Consider the following 22,070-nt stretch of genomic DNA (forward strand, 5'->3'; position numbering starts at 1 on the left):
TCTTGCTTGCTGCAGCACAACAGAGTATTGTAAGCATAAATACAGAATGACATTCTCTTTATTAAAGTTCCTCATGGGCTTTTACTTCACCAATTATATTTAGCCCATGTGTTATATGAATGTTTCTAAGATGGATGGCAAAAAGTGACTGTATAAGTGAGTGATTTGATCTTGGACAAAATGCCTTGAAATACTTTATCGTGGCAATGATGCTATCAGTTCAGGTTGTCGTTGGTCTCCTGACGCACCTTGTCATAAACTCAGCTCATCTTATCCCTTCATGTCTTTAAACAAATTGTTCTGTTTATTTACTTGTGAAAGTGAATTACATGTTTTGGTCTAAATGGTAAAATATGGTGCTTGGGAAGCTGAATGGTCTGAAGGTGGATAAGACACCTAGACCAGATGGACTACACCCCTGGGTTCTGAAAGAGGTAGCTGTGGACGCATTAGTCGTGATCTCTCAAGAATTACTGTAGTCAAGAATGTTTCCAGAGGACTGTAAAATCTCAAATAGAATTCCACTATTTAAGAATTGAACGAGGCAAAAGAAAATAAATTATAATCCAGTCAGTATGACTTCTGTGGTTGGTAAAATTATTAAGGATGAGGTTTCGGGGTACTTGGAAGCATGTGATAAAATAGGCTGAAGTCAGCATGGTTTGTGAAGGGGAGATCTTGCCTATCAAATCTGTTGGAGTTATTTGAGGCAGTAACAAGCAGGATAGACAAGAGAATTAGTGGATGTTGTTTACTTGGATTTTTGGAAGGTCTTGCAAAGGTCTCACACGTGAAGCTGCTAAACAAGATAGGAATTCATGGTATTAGGAAGGAAGGTACGTATGGATAGAAGATTGGCTGACTAGCAGAGGCAAAGAGTGGGAATGAAGGTGGCCGTTTCTGGTTGTCTGCCAGTGACTAGCAGTGTTCCTTTGGGGTCTGCTACTTGTCACGTTATATGTTAATGATCTGGATGAGGGAATTGATGGCTTTGTGGCCATGTTTGCGGATGATACATAGATAGGTGGAGGGGCAGGTAGGGTTGAGGAAGCAGGGACGCTGCAGAAAGACTTGGACAGGTTGGGAGAGTGGGCAAAGGAGTGGCAATTGGAATACAGCATAGAAAATTGTATTGTCATGTATTTTGGTGGAAGAAGTGGAAGGCATAGACTACTTTCTAAATGATGAGAGGATTCAGAAATTGGACGTGCAAAGGGACGAGAGGATTTCCAAAAAGATAATTTGCAGGTTGAGTTGGCGGTAAGGAAGACAAATTTCTTCATTTCGAGAGTACTGGAATTTAAAAGCAAGGATGTAATGCTGAGGCTTTATCAGGTGCTGATCTTGGTTCTTGGTTTCTTGGTCCTCCAAAAATATTCCAAATGGAATTTAAACTGGAGGTGGTACCTCATGGTGGTACCTCATGGTGGTGCCCCCCATCTCCCCCCCACCCCCCCCACCCTCTCTCCTCCGCCTCTCCAAGCTCCCTCTCTCACCCCTCTCCCTCTCCAACCCCACCTCCATCCCTCTATCCCCCCCCCCCTTCCTCTCTACACCCCATCCCTTTCCCTCTCTCTCCCTCAGCCCCTTTCCCCCTACCCCTCTGTCCCTCTTCCACCTCTCCCCCCTACCCCTCCCTCCCCACTCTCTCCCCCCACCCCTCTCCCCCCCCCTCCACACTCTTCCCCCTCCCTCCCCTACCCCCCATCTCGATCCTCCCCCCCTCCCCCCATCCCTCTGCCCCCCCCCCCACACCTCTCTCTCCCCCATCCCTCTCTCTTCCCGTACCCCACCCCCCTCTCTCTCCCCCCCTCTCCATCTCCCTCACCTCACCCCTCTCCCTCTCCCTGCCTCAAACCATAGTTGGACTATAGTAAGCACCATATCTGTGGAAGGATGTGTTGGTTTGGTAGAGGGTCCAGAGGAGATTTACGAGAATTACCCGAGATTGATTGGCTAACATTTGAGGCTGCATTGATGAGGCTCTGTGCCTGTACTCGCTGGAGTTTAGAAGGATGAGGGGGCATCCCATTGAAACCTGTTGGATAATGGAAGGCCTAGATAGAGTGGACGTTGACAGGATGTTTCCAGTAATGGGAGTGACTAGAATCAGGTGACATAGCCTCAATAAAAGGACACATCTTCAAAATAATGAGGAGGAACTTTAAACATACAGTGGTGAATCTGTGGAACTCATTACCACAGACTGCTATGGAGACCATCTTTGGGTATTTTTAAAGCAGAGATCGATATATTCTTTATTAAGAGTGTCGAAGGCTATGGGGAGAAGGCAGGAGAATGGGTTGAGAGGGAAAATAGATCATCCATGATTAAGTTACTGAGTAGACTGGATGGGCTAAATGGCCTAATTCTGTTCCTATGTCTTATGGTCTTACGGTCTTACATGTATTAAGATTTCTGCAGATTAGAACAGCTGAAAAGTTGAATTCAATAATTATTTTTAGGATTGATTGAAATTTAAAATTTCCTACTGTTTAGTTAAATAGGTTCCCTGATCTAAAACACGACAGGAGGATTAGATTATTTCACAATAGTTCTTAATGGTTCATACAGTTGTCTCATCATCAGAATTTATGGTTTGAAGGAAATCTCTATCCCTAAAGAAAGGTTTGTATGCAAATGGGATGGAGAGTTAAAATGGTTAGCAAAAGGGAGATCCAATGCTGGTGTTCAGCAAAACGGTTGCCTAGTTTACCCTTGGATTGGCTGATGTAAAGGGGTCACTTGCACCCTGTCTGCCAAGGCCTGATGGACACTTGTACTCTGTCCACCATGTACTGATAGGAAGGTAGATGTTATCTATCTATATCTTCTATCTATCTATCTATCTATCTATCTATCTATCTATCTATCTATCTATCTATCTATCTATCTATCTATAAAACTCAAATCAGTCCGCCTGCAGTACGGATCCCTTCCTGCCTTTCGATTCGTTGACGGCTGCTCCTTCCTCAGCTTCCAACACACTTCGAAACAATGTTGCAAGACAGGAACACTGAACTTTTCACTGCTGCAGCAGGCAGGGATTTTTTTAAAGAGGCAGGGCAGTGCTGGAATCTTACTTTTGAGAACTGCTTCAGTTCCATTGGAGGAGACGGGTGCATGGTGGAATATTGGGTTGGGGGATCACACCATTGGGGGAGCAGACCCAACGGGTCTGCACTTGGTCTAGTGACCAATAAATCTCAAAGGAAAGAAAGGCAAGGGGAGGTTAAGGAATGTGGTGAAACGGATGGGTTGAAGTATTTTATTTCAATTAATATCATGGATGAAGCCGATGAACTTGGAGCCTGGATCAATACTTGGTGGTACGATATTGTGGTCCTTACAAATACTTTGTTGCAAGAGGGATTGTACTAGCTCAATGTTCCAGGCTTTCAGATATGGTAGAGGAGGAGGTAAATGAGGTGGAGTTGCTCAACTAATTGGTGCAAACATCATGGCGGCACTGGACGAGTACACACTGGAGATTTGTCCACTGAGGAGATAACCAGAGGGAGATAGAGGAACAGCTAGATAGAAAGATTACAGAAAGATGCAAAAGTAACAAAATTGTCAGCGACCCATGTAGATTATGAGGAGCTTTTCCTCCAGATGGCCTCACTCTGGCTATGGAGGAAGTCAAGGACAGAAAGGTCAGTATGGAAAGGAGAGTTAAAATGGTTAGCAAACGGGAGATCCAGTAAGCCTTGGCAAGTGTTCGGGGAAACGAGTTGCTCGTTTGCGCTTTGTGTAGTAATGTACTGGAGGTCATATCGGGAGCACTGAACGCAGAGGCCGAAGTTTGAAGAGATGTATGTGAAATTCCCTCGCGCTTGGAAGGGCTGCTCTGGTCCGTGGGAGGAGGTGAGAGAGGGGGTGGCGGAGCAGAATTGCGAAGGCACACAGTGAAGGCACGGGTGAGGGATCTATCCACAACAGAGGCAAAAATCACATTTACTAGTGGAAAGCTTCATCTTGGAGCAGATGCAGTGGAGATGGAGACATTGAGAGTCCTTGCAAGGGGCAGGGTGGGAGGAGATGTAGTCAAGGGAACTATGAGAGTCGCTGGGTTTGCTTTTGCCTGGTGAAACATTATCACCGTCACCAACTTCTCTTTTGACTCCTCTCTCTTTGAGTCAAAGATGTGGTCATGGGCCTCAACTATGCTTTCATTTTATTTTGCTTTAGTTTAGAGATACAGCATAGAAACATGCCCTTTGGCCCACCGAGTCCACACTGACCAACGATCACCCGTTTTAGTTGGTTCTGTTAAACATTCCTTGTTTTACACATTCCCCTGCACCAGTCCCCAATTCTTTCTCTGCTTCACCGGGTTGTAGATGTAGTAAATAGTTAAAAGTAAAATGGTATTACAAAGTTATGAGTGGTACTAACCTAAACTGAGGTACGTACTGATATATCGCTTTTGTTCCTTTTCCTTAGGTGCGCCACAGCATATGTTCTCCTGGCTGAGGAGGAAACAACCACAATACTTGAGGCTGAGAAACTATTTAAACAGGCACTGAAAGCTGGTGAGGTATGCTACAGAAGGAGCCAGCAGCTTCAACACCACAGCCCACAGCAAGAAGCACAACATAGTAAGCTGCGTAATTATGTCAAGAATGTTGATGTGTTACCGCATAAAACACATTAAGGGAACACTCTGTGTAACCTCCCCTTTTGGACCAGTCCTTTACTACAGGTCCACCACCATTTATTCGGCAACTGGTGGTCTGTCCCCTCCCCCCGACCTTAAAATCCATCTCCTCGGAAGTCTCTCTGTAAATGTAAAGTAAAGTATCCTTTATTGTCATTCAGACATTTCAGTCTGAATGAAATTATATACCTTGCAGTCATAACATAGATTAAAATAACAAAACACACACTTAACACAGTTTAACATCCACCACAGTGAATCAACCAGGCACACCCTCACTGTGATGGAAGGCAAAAATCTTAAAGTCCTTGTCTCTTCCCTCCACGTCTCCCTCTGCATTGAGGCGATCCAGGGTTCCGATGTTGTGACCCCGCCGGGTGATGGTAAGTCCAGCGGCCGCATCCGAGCTCCGCAAACGGGCCGGTTCAAACTCCGCGGCCCGGGGCGGTCGAAGCTGCCACCCTCCAGTCCAGTAGACGAAGCTGTGGTTGCGGGAGCTCCTTAGAAACCGGTTATCCCAGGCTGGGTGAGGTAGCTGATCTCGACCTCATCAGAACTTCCACACGGATTGGCAGCTGAAATATGCCGCCTGCAGCTGGGGCTCTGGAACTCCGGCCTGGCTGGAGCGGCAGAAAAATATTCAGAGCTGACCTCCGTGGCCAATCAGCAGGTTGAATTTGCTGCTTGGTGCCGGGACTCTGGCAATTCAGCCAGGCAGGAGCAAGCAGATTACTTCTCATAGCTGATTTCCACGGCCAATCAGCAGGTTGAATTTGCTGTTTGCGGCTGGAGCTGGTAGTTCCGTTCCCATAGCCAACTTCAGTGGCCGTGTTTCACCTAATGTCGACAAAAGTGCTGGAGAAATTCAGCGGGTGTAGCAGCATCTATGGAGCGAAGGAAATAGGCGACGTTTCGGGCCGAAACCCTTGGAGAAACTCAGCGGGTGCAGCGGCATCTATGGAGCGAAGGAAATAGGCAATGTTATCGAAACGTTGCCCATTTCCCACATTCCATAGATGCTGCTGCACCCGCTGAGTTTCTCCAGCACTTTTGTCTACCTTTGATCTTCCAGCATCTCCAGTTCCTTCTTAAACACTTTTCACCTAATGTCACCTGGCTATTATCATATTGCTCTTTGTAGGTCTTCTCAATGTGAATTTGGCAGATTTTCTTATATTCCCCATTATTCCCCGTTTGTATTCCCCATGAAGAAGGATACAGAAGACAGTGAAACCTGCGGAGAATACTAATGCAGCTGCAGTTTGAGATTAAGTAAGGAGATGTTGGGGCTCTTGAAGAACATTAACATCGATAGATCCTCTGGTCCTGATGCGAACTATCCCAGGTTATTGAGAGAGGCAAGAGAGGAGATTGCAGGAGCCTTGATGAAGATCTTTTAATTGTCTCTAACCATAGACAAGGTCCTGGAGGACTGGAGAGGAGCTAATATTGTTCCCATGTTTAAGAAGGGAAGTAGAGAGAATCCAGGACAGTGATGCTCACATCAATGGTGGGAAAACTTTTGGAGAGGATTCTTTGGGATAGAATTTATTTCCATTTGGAAGAGAATGGGCTCATTTGGGACAATCAGCATGGTCTTGTATGCACACAAAAATGCTGGAGAAACTCAGCGGGTGCAGCAGCATCTATGGCAGCAGGTTGTGTCTTATTAACTTGATTACGTTTTTTCGAGGACGTGACAAAGGTGATCATTGAAGAAAGGGCAGTGAATGTTGTCTAGCTGGATTTTAGTAAGGCATTTGATAAAATACCCGATGGTAGGCTGATCTAGAAGATTAATATGCATGGGATTAACAGTGACTTGATTGTATGGATTCATAACTGGCTTACTGACAGCAGATAGTTGTGGTGGAAGGACAATATTCAGGCTGTGGACAGTAGAGTTCTGCAGGGATCTGTGTTTGGACCTGATTGTTTGTAATAGATATAAATAACGGGGGCGTAAAAGGGCAGGTTTGTATGTTTGCATGTGACACCAAGATTGGTGGGGTTGCTGGACTGTGACGAAGACTACCAAAGTATCTAGCGGAATATAAATTTGCTACAGAAATGTGCAAAGAAATTGCAGGTGGAGTTTAATCCATGTACGTTTAAGGTGTTACACTTTGAAAGATCAAAGGGGAAAATATTAAATTGATGGCAAGACCCTTAATACCATTGATGTACAGTAGGATCTTTGTGTCCAAGTCCATAACTCCGTGCAAGTAGCAACACAAGCTGATAGAGTGGTAAAGAATGCCTTCAATGATCTAGGCTTTGGGTGCTGCTTAATGATGATGCAGCTTTATAGCATTTGAATGAGGTTGCATTTGGAGTATTGCGTGCAGTTCTGGTGCCTCAATAGAGAAAGGATATCATGGATGTGGAAAAGATGCAGAGGTGGTTTACTGGAATGATGCCTGGATTAGAGGGTATTAGCTACAAGGAGAAGTGGGACAGACTTGGTTTGTTTTCTTTGGAATGCCAGTGGTTGAGAGGAGACCTGAGAGAAATATATCAAATTATGAGAGGCATAGAGCCTTTTTCCTGAGATAAAGCAAATGCAAGAGGAAAATGGCAAAGGTTAATAGAGATGTTTGAGCCAAGTTTTCTTGCACAGAGGGTGGTTGGTGCCTGGAATGTGGTGGTGGTAGAGGCAGATAAGATAATGGTGTTTAATAAACTTTTGGATAGGCATGTGGATATACAAGAAATGGTGAAATATGGATTATGTGCAGGCAGATAAGAGTTTGCCTTGGCATCATGTCTGGCACAGATATTGTGAGCCAAAAAACCTATCCCGTGCTGCACTGTTTTATATTCTGTGTGTTACGTTCTATGTATGTTTGAATCATCTGAGAGTTGAAAATGAGTGTGAAAAATGTTCAACTTATTTTTGTTGCGAACAATTCCCCCTGAACTCTGAAGTGTGATAAGTTCACACTGCTGCAGTATTAACCAGCACAGCTTTAGCTTAGTGAAATACCCAAGGACAGAACCAATATCAAACAACTTGACACGAAGGCAACATGAAAAAATAGGATGGGTGACCCAACAAGTGATCAAAGGGAGGTTTTAATGAACAAATTAAATGAATACCTTGGGCAGAAAATTTTATATATTGGACCTGGATCATCGAAAGCTTAACTGGCAAAGCTGGAGTGATGATGAAGGGCACAAAAAAATTTGAATATAAACAACAGTCGTTTGGGTAACGCAAGTTCGCCTTTATACAATTCACAAACTATTGAAACGTTTGAGATACGGAATAGAGTAATCGAGCATACAACATGGAAACAGCCCCCCCCCCCCCTCGCCCCATCCGGCCCATGCTGACGAAGTCGCCTAATCAAACGCCCCCACAGTATCCCTAAAATAATTCCTATACCTGTTCTTGTCTCAGTATTTTTCAAATGTCATTGTGCCTACCTCTACCTCTCCTTCTGGCAGCTCGTTTCATGTACATTGCACCTTCTGTGTGCAAAAAAACTGTCTCTCTGGTCCCTTTTAAATGTTTGCCCTTCTCAATACTGAATTTGTGTGTGTGTGTGATTTTTTGTGTGTGTGTATGTGTGTGTATGCTTCGGGGGGAGGGGGGGGGGGGGGAGACAGTGGCAATAAATAAATCAACACTCATTTATTTTCAACTTGTGTTTCTTAGCACCTGCACGAATGTCGTGGCTTCTCATTACAGGAAATCTCAGCTGGTGTTCTTTGGAGTCACATTGCTGTAAAACATTAAAACATGTACCATACTCTTACTACCATGGAGGCGCAGCGGTAGAGTTGCTGCCTTACAGCGCCAGAGACTCGGGTTTGATCCTGACCACGGGTGCTGTTTGTACGGAGATTGTACGTTCTCCCCGTGACCTGCGTGGGTTTTCTCCGGGTGCTCCGGTTTTCTCCCACATTCCAAAGATGTACAGATTTGTAGGTTTAATTGGCTTCAGTAAAATTGTAAATTATCCCTAGAGCTTGTAGGATAGTGTTAATGTGCAGGGATCGTTGGTCGGCGCGGACTCTGTGGGCCGAAGGGCCTATTTCCGCACTGTATCTCTAAACAAAAGGGAGATAAAAATGTTGGAGAAACTCAGCGGGTGAAGCAGCATCTATGGAGCGAAGGAATAGGTGACGTTTCGGGTCGGTCAGAGACCTTATTCTGAAGAAGGGTCTCAACCTATTGTCACCTATTCCTTCGCTCCATAGATGCTGCCTCACCCACTAAGTTTCTCCAGCATTTTTATCTACCTTCGATTTTTCCTGCATCTGCAGTTCCTTCTTAAACATTAGAGAACAAGGTAGCAGGCACATAATACTGAAGTCTTTGCAGACATGCCAGAGTTCAATCATCCAGACCAGACTGCCTATCTTTACATTGGCTTAGCTGCATTTTTTTTACAAACTCGGGAGGAAGTGACCTGTCAATCTGTCATTTCTATGCCATCCATAAAATCATCTGAAAAAATGTTCACCGTCATGATCAAGGTCTGAACTCATAGAGTCATGCAGCATGGAAGCAGGCCCAACTTGTCCACACTAACCAACATGTCCCATCTACACTAGTCTCACCTGCCTGCGTTTGGCCCAAATCCCTCTAAACTTATCCTATCCATGTATCTGTCTAAATGTTTCTTAAACATTGCAATAATACCTGCCTCAACTACCTCCTCCGGCAGCTTGTTCCATATACTCACCACACTTTGTGTAAAATAAAGTTACCCTCCAAGTTCCTATTAAATATTCCCCCCTCCCCACCTCACCTTAAACCTATGTCCTTTGGTTCTCAATTCCTCTACTCTGGAAAGAGATTCTGTGCGTTGACCTGTTCTCGCGATTTAGTACACTTCTATAAGATCACCCCTCATCCTTAAGTACAGGAATGGAGTCCCAGCCTGCTCAACCTCTCTCTAGAGCTCAGTCTCTTAAGTCCTGGCAACATTCTCGTAAATCAAGGCTAAGAATGTATTTCAAAACCTCGATTTGAATTGTAAATAACCTTAATCCTGGACTGAATTATATCAACTATTAAATTCTCATTTTCTGAAGCTTGAAGCTGATTTTCACATAACCATATGCCACAAATCTAATAACTTTCATTTTTAAATGGTTTGAAATTTAGCCTAATTCTTCTTATTTTGCCAGGGCGAGACACAAATGTTTTGGTTTATATCAAACGAAGGCTTGCAATGTGTGCGAGAAAACTGGGAAGAATACGAGAAGCTGTGAAACTAATGAGAGATGTAAGTAATGGGACATCATTCACTTCTCAGTGTCTTCCACCTGTAAACGTGTCTCCCACCTGTAAATTCTGTTTGTGAAGCTTCTTATTACACCTTTCTGAAGATACGGTGAAATCAGTGACACCTATTGGAATTTATCTTTGACACAATACGATATTGGTCAGTAGTAGCGTCAAATCAAGAGAGTTTATTGTCATGTGTCCCAGATAGGACAATGACATTCTTGCTTGCTGCAGCACAACAGAATATTGTAGGCATAAATACAGATCAGATCAGTGTGTCCATATACCATAGAATATATATATACACACACATAAATGAACAAGTGCAATAGGCTGTTATAGTTCAGAGTTTGTTTGAAGTTGTGTTTAATAGTCTGATGGCTGTGGGGAAGAAGCTGTTCCTGAACCTGGATGTTGCAGATTTCAGGCTCCTGTACCTTCTACCTGATGGCAGAGGAGAGATGAGTGTGTGGCCAGGATGGTGTGGGTCCTTGATGATCCTGGCAGCTTTTTTGAGGCAGCGACTGCAATAGATCCCCTCGATGATAGGGAGGTCAGAGCGGATGATGGACTGGACAGTGTTTACAACTTTTTGCAGCCTTTTCCGCTCCTGGATGCTCAAGTTGCCGTACCAAGCCACGATGCAACCCGCCAGCATGTTCTCTACTGCGCACCTGTAGAAGTTCGAGAGAGTCCTCCTTGACATACCGACTCCCCGTAATCTTCTCAGGAAGTAGAGGCGCTGATGTGCTTTCTTTATGATTGCATTAGTGTTCTGGGACCAGGAGAGATCTTCGGAAATATGCACGCCCATGAATTTGAAGTTCTTGACCCTTTCCACCATCGACCCGTTGATATAAAATATATGTGCACAAAGTCTTTAGCAAAGTGGTTGCAGATGCAGATTTAAATGACTGTGTTTGTTATTATCTGTACATTGCATTTGACGATCAGTTGCATTTGGCAATTTTCTTTTGCAGTTAATGAAAGAATTTCCACTTCTTAGTATGCTGAACATCCATGAAAATTTATTAGAAGCTCTTTTGGAGCTTCAAGCATACGCTGATGTACAGGTGGTCTTGGCCAAATACGATGGTAAGTATCCCAAATGGAAACAAAATAATAATCACACAACTGCAGTCCGTTCAGTGCCATATGCTGAATTGTATTAATGCTGCATTCTTCAGTCACATAACTTGTTGTTCATCTTCTCTGCTGTGATTTCTTTTTTAACGCAATATTTTCTTTCTTGCTGTTTATTGGATTCTGTAATGGAGATTTAACTTTCTAGAAAGTGTCCTTTGCTCAAACTTCTATTTTCACTCTGCCATAATTGTGCCTATTTGACAAGTCCTTGTTTATGTAACTTCCTATCTGTACAACTTGCACAGTTTTGAACAATATCGTATGTAAACTCAAGCGTACAACTTTTGTGTTCCTTTATGCAATCATAAATACACATTGTTAAAAGCGGAGACAAGGGTTCCAGCCTCTGTGAGCCCAGAACTTGCATCACTACTCTAATCTGTTTGCTACTAACCTCAAAAATGATGATGACTCAGTTCATCAATTACATCTTTTTCTAAATTCTAAAAAATGTTTAATTTTTACTTGTAACTGCAGAGAACTCACAGATTTGTGTCACGCAATACTTCACCAATTGGTTTAATCCGCTTAATTTTTTCCCAAAATTATTTAGTTCACAGCCCCCCTTACTGAATATATACTACTTCAAATCGTGTCAACTCATAGTGATACGTTTTTAGATGCTGACATTGTTAGTACGGTATTTGATTCCGATTGTGGCTGATTTCTTTGCATGCCTTCCTATATATTATTTTTTCTATATTATTATATTATTCCCTGTATTGGAATATATATCCTAATCTATTTTGCCATCTACAGATATTAGCTTGCCAAAATCTGCAACCATATGCTATACGGCCGCACTGCTAAAAGCACGAGCTGTATCAGATAAGTGAGTACCTAACATTCCCTTTCTCAGTGATATCTTCTATTGGGTTAATAATTGCTCACTCAGAAGAATTCAGAAATAGACGTTTAATATATCTACCCAAATGTGGTGTTTTTGCTGAGTTCCTGGAAATTATGATTATCCCACAAAACATAAAAAGTATAGTTTGTTTGCTTACCTTCATTGGTAAGGCTATTCAATACACGAGTTGGCACCTCATGTCACAGCTGCACAAGATGATGATAAGACCACACCTGGAGTATTGTGTATCGTTCATGTCACCCTGCTGTAGGAAGGATGTTATTAAACCGGAAAGAGTGCAGAAAAGATTGATGAGGATGTTACTTGATCTGGAGGGTTTCAGTTTCAGGGAGAGTCTGGATAAGCCATGTCTTTTTTTTTTTCTCCTGAGCAAAGCAGGCCGAGGGGAGACTTTATGGATATATTTATATAAAACATCTTGAGAACTAGAGATAAGGTGAACAGCCAGTCTTCCACCCATAGTTCGAGAGTCAAAAACTAGAGGGCATTGGTTTAAGGTTAGAGGAGAAAGATTTAAAATGGACATTGGGGGGTGGCACCTTTTACAAACAGAGCATGGCGCATACGTGGAGAAAGAGCTGCTGGATGAAGTGGTAGAAATGTGTGCAACTACAACATATAAAATTCACTTGGACATGTACAGAGAACATAGAACAGTATTGCACAGGAACATTGTCCCCCTCCCTGACTCTCAGTCTGATGAAGGGTCTCGACCCGATACATAACCTATTCCTTTTCACCTGAGATGCTGCCTGACCTGCTCAATTACTCAGCATTTTGTGTCTAACTTCGGTGTAAACCAGCATCTGTAGGTGCTTCTTATACATTTATGTTCAAGTTGTATGTGTGTATATATATATATATATATATAACAGAGGTCCCAGCACAGATACCTGTGGTACTCCACTGGACACAGACCTCCAGCCAGAATTATACCCTTCCACCATAATCCTGTCGTCTATGGAAAAAGTCAGTTCTGAATCCAAACAATTCAGTCACAACTCATTTACAAACTTGTCAGACAAGACTCAAGACTGTCAAGATTCAACCTTTACCTAAAAGACATGTTGCTTTTCTCTCTGAATATGGCTCTTCTATTTAAGCTTTTTTTCCCCTTAATTTATACCACAAGTGAACTACTAGTGATTTTCCATTCACCAGCAGAGGGCATAAACCTGACAGAATATGGAGTCAAAGAGTCATACAGCATGGAAATAGTGTAAGAAGGAACTGCAGATGCTGGTTTAAACCAAAGATAGATATAAAAAACTGGAGTAATAGGTGACATTTTGGGTCAAGACCCTTCTTCAGACTGGTTAGGGATAAGGGAAACGAGAGATATTGACGGTGATGTGGAGAGATAAAGAACAATGAATGAAAAATATGCAAAAAAGTAACGATGATATCGGAAACAGGCCAGGTTGTAGGGTGAAAATGCGAAGCTCGTGCGACTTGGGTGGGGGAGAGATAGAGAGAGGTGAGAGAAATGCCAGGCTGAAGTGAGAGAAATCAATATTATTAACACTGGGCTGCACGTCTCCCATTCTTTCTCTCCAGAGATGCTGCCAAGATAGTCCCAGAATATTTGCTGGTAGGAACCAGACCCACCTAACTCCATGGATAGTGGCAGGGGTGTGTTGTTTTTCTTTTTTGAGTGTTCTTCCCTGTCGATGTACTGGCTGTCCTGCAGTTACTCCATCTTTCTTTTTGTGTCTATATTCAGCATGGAAATAGGCCCCTTTGGCTATCTTTAAAAAGGCTAATTTCTTCAGTGCTAATATCATGTCTGCCTCTGACAATCCCCCTTGGAACCAACTACCCCCAATGTGTGAACTTGCCCTGCACATCTCCTTTAAATTTTGGCCTGTCACCTTAAAGTCTTCTAATCTTTGACATTGCCACCCTCGGAAAACAATTCTGACTATTTACCCTATTTATGCCTCTCCTAATTTGACATACTTCTTCATTTTATATACTGAGGTCTTAATTTTCTTTATCTTTGCGTGCCAGCCAGCATCACCATAACCCCATTTTATTCTGCATTACATCCCCATCAACTCTCCACGGATTCTGCCGCACAGTTGCTAATTAATTTGGGATGTGGGAGAAAACTGGAGCATCCTCGGGGAAACCCAGGGAGAATGTGCAAACTCCGTACAGACAGCACCCACGGACAGGATCGAACCCGGTCACGGGAGCTGTGAGGCAGTGGCTCAACCCGCTGCACTACTGTGCCACCCTGTTTTCATCTGGAAATCCACATTATGTTTTTGTAGAGAAGAACGTCTGCATGAGTCTCAGTTCCAAAATTAAATCTGCTCAGGTAGAATTGAGTAGAGCACACAGCCCAGTGTCAGCTCAAAACGAGCGAGTTCCAATCCTCACACTTTGGACAGTTAAATTGAATATAATTAGTCCCATCATTTTTTTTGACTTTTGTCAATTTAATCGTTGAAGTTGCTGAGATTGGCATAAGGCTCATTATTGTTCAATAGAGAATAAAGTTTGCAGTTCATAGTTATTTATTGCTCCTCAGACTGTAAGAAAGGTCTCGACCGAAACGCCACCTATCCTTTTTCTCCAAAGATGCTGCCTGACCCTCTGAGTTTTCAGCACTTCAGGATCCGTACATCTGACTCTGCTCATGGGGTGCACATCCCAGGAACAAATATTTATATTTAATGGCATCCAAAATATATATTACATCAATCTGGACTTGAAAATATTAGTTGCAAGAACATTTCGCATTTGCAAAGAATGTCAATAAAATAGGATGTGTAACAGTAAAAATGATATGCACAGAGGGTTGCGTTTTGTAACGCTGATGCAATGGCTTGTATTGCCTAATTTCATGTTAGCAAAGGCATCTATTCGATGGTAACTATCTTGTTCCTTCATTATGTGCTGTTTTTTACATTTTTTAAGATTATCACTTGCTATTACGATAAAATTCTGAGCGAGCTTTTCATCCAACATTGTGCATTGGATTCTTAGTCTTAGTCCTTGGCCGACATAGTCGGTGTTGCATGGAGTTGCATAAAATTAAAAATAAAAGGAAATTTGGCACAATAGTCTATGTTACATTCATGTCTCATACATGTTATATTCATGCCTCATACAAGCCTATTTCACATTAATAATGTTATTAATTATTAATATAATCTTTAAATGCTTGCTCTTTGTTTTTATCTAGCATTCCAGTTAAATACATTTAGCAGTGAAATAAAATAGACACAAAATGCTGGAATAATTCAGTGGGACAGGCAGCATCTCTGGAGAGAAGGAATGGGTGATGTTTTGGGTCCCGACCCTTCTTCATAAGAAGAGACCCTTCTTTTGAAGAAGTTCCCAGTTCCTTCTTACACATTAGCAGTTATCTAAAATTCTACTTTGGATGTATAACCACCCACTGGGTAAAAAAGTTCCTTGCATATTGTTAGATTTATGTGTGCCTACAGTACTTTTAAAGAGATATGTTTTTTATGTTTATTGGTATTCAGAGCTCCACGGTATAAATGTATTCACTATGACTACCATAGTAGACTCCATCATAATTTAGAAGATAGACACAAAATGCTGGAGTAACTCAGCGGGACAGGCAGCATCTCTGGAGAGAAGGAATGGGATTTAATCAGGTCACCCTTCTGTGCTTTAATTTTGAAAGAACCATGGATTTTCACACGTGAAGAGTGTATATAAGAATAAGATGTGTATGATTGAAGCATTTTCAGGTTTTGATTTATAAATGTGTTAACTTTACACTGACGAGCATTTTGCTTGCCTGACCATAGGTTTTCACCAGAGGCAGCCTCTCGGCGAGGACTCAGCACGGCAGAAATGAATGCTGTGGAAGCTATACACAGAGCAGTGGAGTTTAACCCACATGTGCCAAAGGTAAATACCAGTACCAGTTGGTTCAATTTATTCAGATAACGTAAGTAGGAACACTCAGAGTCTGAATGTTGTGGATTTCAGCTGCACTATTGAGATTCAGGTCTGCCCTGAAAAAAAAGAGAAGTTACATGGGAGCGAGCCCCTGTTTTAATACTCAGATAGAAACACCCTTTTGTTATCTTACTTTTAAAAGACAAGACTCTCTTTTGCTACTGCTTTTCTACCCCATCCAACACCACCAGTGCGGTTGTTATTGATTATGCTGCTGTTTATGGGACCTTTCTCTACATAAATTGATTGTTGCAAATCCTCAGGACATGAAAGGCACTGTTAACGCAAGTGCTTTCTTAATATTCAACTGTCGATTTAGTAAAAAAGGGTAACAGGCTTTCAAAATAGAATTGGATAGGCACTATAGTGAAAATGACTTGCTGACTCTGAGCCAAATAATTTCCAACTGTACTGTAATAGTTCTACAAAATGATTGTTCATCTATATGTAGAATTCAACAGCTCCACAAGTATGAATGTCAAGTGTTCAGAGCATCTCATCATTGCAATGTTGTTATAGATTTTTTGATCTATATATTTCCAAGTTAAAGTGACATATTGTTTTTTTTTTCTGTTTTTCCTTTTCTCTTGAGATATGCAATACGATAAAAGATAATTTAAGTTTTGTAATGGTTTGAAATTTCACAAAGCAATACCAAAAAATCATTAACTCGTATGGTACTTCACTTTAACATGCCCCTTGGAGTCATAAATCCAACTCGCACAAATGATTATTAATGAGAACATTAACGTGCGAGTCTGTGGAGTGTACCCAAGGTTAAGGGGGTAAAGCTTGCACTTCATGGATGATTCTTGACAACAGCTCATGCAGACATTTGCTGCTTTTTATTCCCAATCCTTCTTCTGCATTCTTTAAAACACGAAGCCTTAGGGAAAGAACAGGGTGTTTTTGAGCGAGGCTTTTACTGCAGACAGGAACAACATGTTCTGAGAGGGAGAAATTAAATTTTAAAAAAAGTAGTCATTAATCAAAATTGTTATCCAATTAAATTCAAAATGTAAGTTAATTATGTGAGAACGAATTGGAATTTTAATCACATTTTGCTTTGACAACATCCAGATTAAAACATGTTTTTTCAAAGAATCAGCATCTTGTGAATTGTTTTAATGTTTTAAAGGATGTTGAAATGGTTGTAAAGTCAGCTTCTAGTTCAACTTAATTATTTTTTTAGCATTTCCTTGTTAAGTTCTGAGAAAAGTGAAAGATTATGAGAGTTCTGAACATCTTCTGGTGATTGAAATTTAAAAAATGAAACTTTACTCTTGTTTGGTGTTTTCACTGTCACTCTCACTTACTTTAGCAATGTGTTTGAGCCAACACCTCATATTTATCTGTGTTTGTCTGTAAATATTTCTACTTGATTAATCTGGAAAGCAAATTGTGATGTTTGTGTGCATAGAAGTAGCATTACATAAACCCCTCGAAATTTAATTCAGTTTAGTTTATTGTCACATGTACCAAGGTACAGTGAAAAGCTTTTTATTGCATGCTATCCAGTCAGTGGAAAGACTGAAGAAGGGGTTCGGCCCAAAACGTTGCCTATTGCCCTCGCTCCATAGATGCTGCCTCACCCACTGAGTTTCTCCAGCATTTTTGTCTACAGTGGGTAAGACAATACATTGAATCCGATTGAGCCTCTTACAGTGTATAATGGAATAATGTTTAGTGCAAGGTAATATGATAAGTTTTAAACTACAATTTGAGAGGGAGAAAGGAAAATCGAAAGTGTCAGTGTTACAGTTGAATATAGGGGACTATGGAGGCATGCGGGAGGAGCTGGCCAGAGTTGACTGGAAAGATACCCTTGCAGGGGTGACAGTGGAACAACAATAGCAGGTATTTTTCAGGATAATACAGAAGGTGCAGGATTAGTTCATTCCAAAGAGGAAAAAGATTCTAAGGGGAGTAAGAGGCTTCTTCTTCTTCTTCCGTGTGGCGTGCACAGCCTAAAGTTGTTGGACAACTTGTTCTATTTGATCTTCCGTTTGTTCACGTCGAGTTGATCGCATTAGTCGAAACAGGGTGGACCACATGAAGGTTGCAATCTAACACCCCAGGAGTAAGAGGCGACTGTGGCTGACAAGGAAAGTCAAGGATAGTATAACATAGAAAAGATGAGCGGGAAGCCAGATGATTGAGAAACGTTTTAAAACAGAAGATAACTAAAAGGCAATACGGGGAGAAAAGATGAGCTACGAAGGTAAGTTAGCCAAGAATATAAAGGAGGACAGTAAAAGCTTCTTTAGGTATGTGAAGAGGAAAAAAATAGTTGAAACCAAAGTTGGACCCTTGAAGACTGAAACAGGTGAATTTATTATGGGAAACAAGGAACTGGCAAACAATCTTCCTGATATACTAGTGGCTAGAGGATCTAGGGTGACGGAGGAACTGGTGTTGGATAGACTGATGGAACTGAAGGCTGATAAATCCCCAGGGCCTGATGGTTTGCATCCCAGGGTACTTAAGGAAGTGGCTACAGAAATTGTGGACACATTGGTGATCATTTTCAATGTTCTATAGTTTCAGGATCAGTTTCTGTAGATTGGAGGGTAGCCAACGTTATCCCACTTTTTAAGAAAGGTGGGAGAGAGAAAACAGGGAATTATAGACCAGTTAGCCTGACATCAGTGGTGGGGAAGATGCTGGAGTCAATCATAAAATATGAAATAGCGGCACATTTGTATAGCAGTAGCAGGATCGGTCCGAGTCAGCTTGGATTTACGAAGGGGAAATCATGCTTGACTAATCTTCTGGAATTTTTTGAGGATGTAACTAGGAAAATGGGCAAGGGAGAGCCAATGGATGTAGTGTACCTAGACTTTCAGAAAGCATTTGATAAGGTCCCACATAGGAGATTAGTCGGCAAAATTAGAGCACACGGTATTGAGGGCAGGGTACTGACATGGATAGAAAATTGTTTGGCAGGCAGGAAACAAAAGAGTAGGGATTAACGGGTCCCTTTCAGAATGGCAGGCAGTGTCTAGTGGGGTACCGCAAGGCTCGGTGCTGGGACCGTAGCTATTTACAAGATACATTAATGATTTAGATGAAAGGATTAAAAGTAACATTAGCAAATTTGCGGATGACACAAAGCTGGGTGGCAGTGTGAACTGTGAGGAGGATGCTATTAGGATACAGGGTGACTTGGACAGGTTGGGTTTAGTGGGCAGATGCATGGCAGATGCAATTTAATGTGAATAAATGTGAGGTCATCCACTTTGGTGGCAAAAACAGGGAGGCAGATTACTATCTAAATGGTGTCAAGTTGGGAAAAGTGCAACGAGACCTGGGGTCCTTGTTCATCAGTCACTGAAAGTAAGCATGCAGGTACAGCAGGCAGTGAAGAAAGCTGATGGCATATTGGCCTTCATAACAAGAGGAGTTGAGTACAGGAGCAAAGAGGTCCTTCTGCAGTTGTACAGGGTCCTAGTGAGACCACACCTGGAATATTGTGTGGAGTTTTGGTCTCCAAATTTGAAGAAGGACATTCTTGCTATTGAGGGAGTGCAGCGCAGTTTCACGAGGTTAATTCCCGGGATGGTGGGACTGTCATATGTTGATAGAATGGATTGGCTGAGCTTGTATACATATAAGATTATTAAGGGATTGGACATGCTAGATGCATGAAACATGTTCCTGATGTTGGTGGAGAGCAGAACCAGGGGCGACAGTTTAAGAATAAGTGTTAGACCATTTAGAATGGAGGCGAGGAAAAACCTTTTGACCCAGGGAGTTGTGAATCTGTGGAATTCTCTGCCTCAGAAGGCAATGGAGGCCAAGTCACTGGATACTTTGAGGGTTATAGGCCTGTCCCACTTAGACAAGTGACACACAGACACAGACACACACACAGACACAGACACAGACACACCCCCAGGCAGACATTTAATATTACCTTTTGGTTGTCCTTGGTTCTCAAAACTACTGCCTGTTTTGTTTTTCCCCCAATGAGCCAATGAAATGGACTGGTCAGCACCGACTACAACCTACGAGAACCTTCGACCTCCTGGCAATCCACTCGGACGTCCTGGCGACCCACTTACGGCTCGAGAATTCTCGCTACTCTCCATGGCGGCTTCATTCTAGTGGTCGTTAATTTTTCAACATGTTGAAAAATTCACGGCAATCATAATGAGGCCGCGACTAGTTCCCAGAATGCAGGAACTCCTCACGACCATGAAGGCGACTACCCGGCAACCACCCGCGAACATGTGGCAACCATGTGGCGACTGCATAGTCACCTGCAGTCCTATAAGTGGGACAGGCCCATTAGATAGAGCTTTTAAAGGTAGCGGAGTCAACGAATATGGTGAGGAGGCAGGAACGGGGTACTGAATGTGGATGGTCACCCATGATCACAGTGAATATTGGTGCTGGCTCAAAGGGCCGAATGGCCTACTCCTGCACCTATTTTCTATTGGCTAAGCCAGTAAAGTCGGATCAAAGATAGTCCGAGGGTCACCAATGAGGTAGATAGTAGATAACAGACAAAGGAAAATGGATGGAATCAGAAAGTGATGGTGAATTGTTTTGTCAGAATAGAGGAGAATTTTCATTAGCACTTCCCTGGGGTTGATACTAGGGCCTATGTTCATATAATAATGATCTGGCATTGGGTACATGGGCCAAAATTTCAAAGGTTGCAAATGGTATAAAAGTTGGAAAAATAATAAAGCCAGGATGAGAAATGTCGAACTTTTGGTAGAATTTTGACCTTCCATTTGTTAAATTCTCACTTTTCTGACTTCCCAGTCTGCCATTATATCAAATTCAAAATGCCCTGTGCACTGTGCAGCTCTCCCCAGATCACTGCAAACCTCAGCAAAGCCAAACTTTTGAACATCTTATAATATCTCCATTTTTATATATATATATATTATCTGATTTTTTTTTTTTGTAAATATTCCACTGCATAAATGTAATTTATTTGCTAATTTAAATTGGTTACATTAGATAGACATAATGGAGTGAAACACCAATTACACAATGACTGAGTGTATTCCACTGCTCTGTGTGCAAATATTATATGTATAAGAATTGAATTGTTCCAGTCCTGGTGCATATGGTAATTATACACTGGACCTAATTCTTGATGTGCACTTTCCCACGGGATTACACGATTAGATGAGCTCCTCTCCTTGGAATATTTTCCTATGCAACTCATCTTTGGTCATTTTTGAATTCTGTTGCTCCCATGTTTCAGGCCGTTTTTAAGGGATTTAAAATTCCCCATGTTATTTCTGACTGAAGCCCCACACCTGATATTCCTGTATCTGACCTCCCTTTTCGGTCTGCCCCAAGTGAAGCTGGTGAACTTGCACCTGCTCCGTGCGCCTGATCAACATTACAAAGGTATTTCAACGTTTGGCAGTTTTCAAAGACTTTGCTTTGCAAAATTAGTCAGAGCATGGATTGAATCAAGTTCTTGCAGCAGAACAAATGGGTTGTGTTTAGACATTTAACCCCAAAGAAAACTCTGCATTCTATGCCAAGAAACATCATTTGTTTTGATCCGTAACCCTGAAACCATTGCTAACTTTTGCCTGAAGGAGTAATATTCATGGCACTGGGCCATGTTGGTACATTGTGGGAACAAGGGCCTGAGTAGTACAGTACTTTCACATAAATTACGATGGGAGAACTAATGCGATGAGATAAAATAACCAAAGATATTTTTTTGTGTGTGTTGAGCTGGCTGAAGTATTGACTTAGTGTTAACATGGCAAAGAAAACAACCTCCACCTCTGTTTGTGTTGATTTCAGCTTTTCCATCTTATATTCAAATCACTTCATAAACTCGGTCTACATTTTCCCAGTGTGCAATCCAGTCCCTAACGTCCTCTATTCAAATTCTGGAAACTGCGTTGTCTTATAATCCTTGAAAGCGATTGGTCCAGATAGACTTCCTAGATGGCATTACTGAAATTGTGTTCCACTCAACTGATCAGAATCTTCACTGACGTCTACGACTTCTCACTTCACTTACCCGCTACTTACCCACCTTTTTTCCAAGAAAGCCTCTAACGCTTCAGTCCCCAAGAAAAGTAAAGTGATATGTCTCTTTGGTTCAGTCTTCACAAAGGTAGACACAAACAATCACCCAGAAGTACTAGGGGACAGAGGACCTAGAGTGATGGATGAACTGAAGGAAATTCACATTGGCCAGGAAATGGTGTTGGGTAGAC

The 22,070-nt window shown here is 42.0% G+C and overlaps 1 protein-coding gene across 4 annotated transcripts in view; it reads left to right on the forward strand.

Annotated features, from left to right (window-relative positions):
• LOC129708588 (suppressor of tumorigenicity 7 protein homolog) overlaps positions 1-22,070 on the forward strand; it is a 135,992-nt gene that overhangs the window by 57,357 nt on the left and 56,565 nt on the right. For all 4 annotated transcript variants that reach the window (XM_055654414.1, XM_055654415.1, XM_055654416.1 and 1 more), the window contains 5 exons: positions 4,447-4,601; positions 9,803-9,900; positions 10,883-10,997; positions 11,808-11,880; positions 15,711-15,813. In XM_055654414.1, coding sequence (XP_055510389.1) covers positions 4,447-4,601; positions 9,803-9,900; positions 10,883-10,997; positions 11,808-11,880; positions 15,711-15,813 — 544 coding nt within the window. The remainder of the gene's footprint in view (positions 1-4,446; positions 4,602-9,802; positions 9,901-10,882; positions 10,998-11,807; positions 11,881-15,710; positions 15,814-22,070) is intronic.

This window comes from Leucoraja erinacea, chromosome 24 (genome assembly GCF_028641065.1).
Source record: "Leucoraja erinacea ecotype New England chromosome 24, Leri_hhj_1, whole genome shotgun sequence".
NCBI classification, from domain to species: Eukaryota; Metazoa; Chordata; class Chondrichthyes; order Rajiformes; family Rajidae; genus Leucoraja; species Leucoraja erinaceus.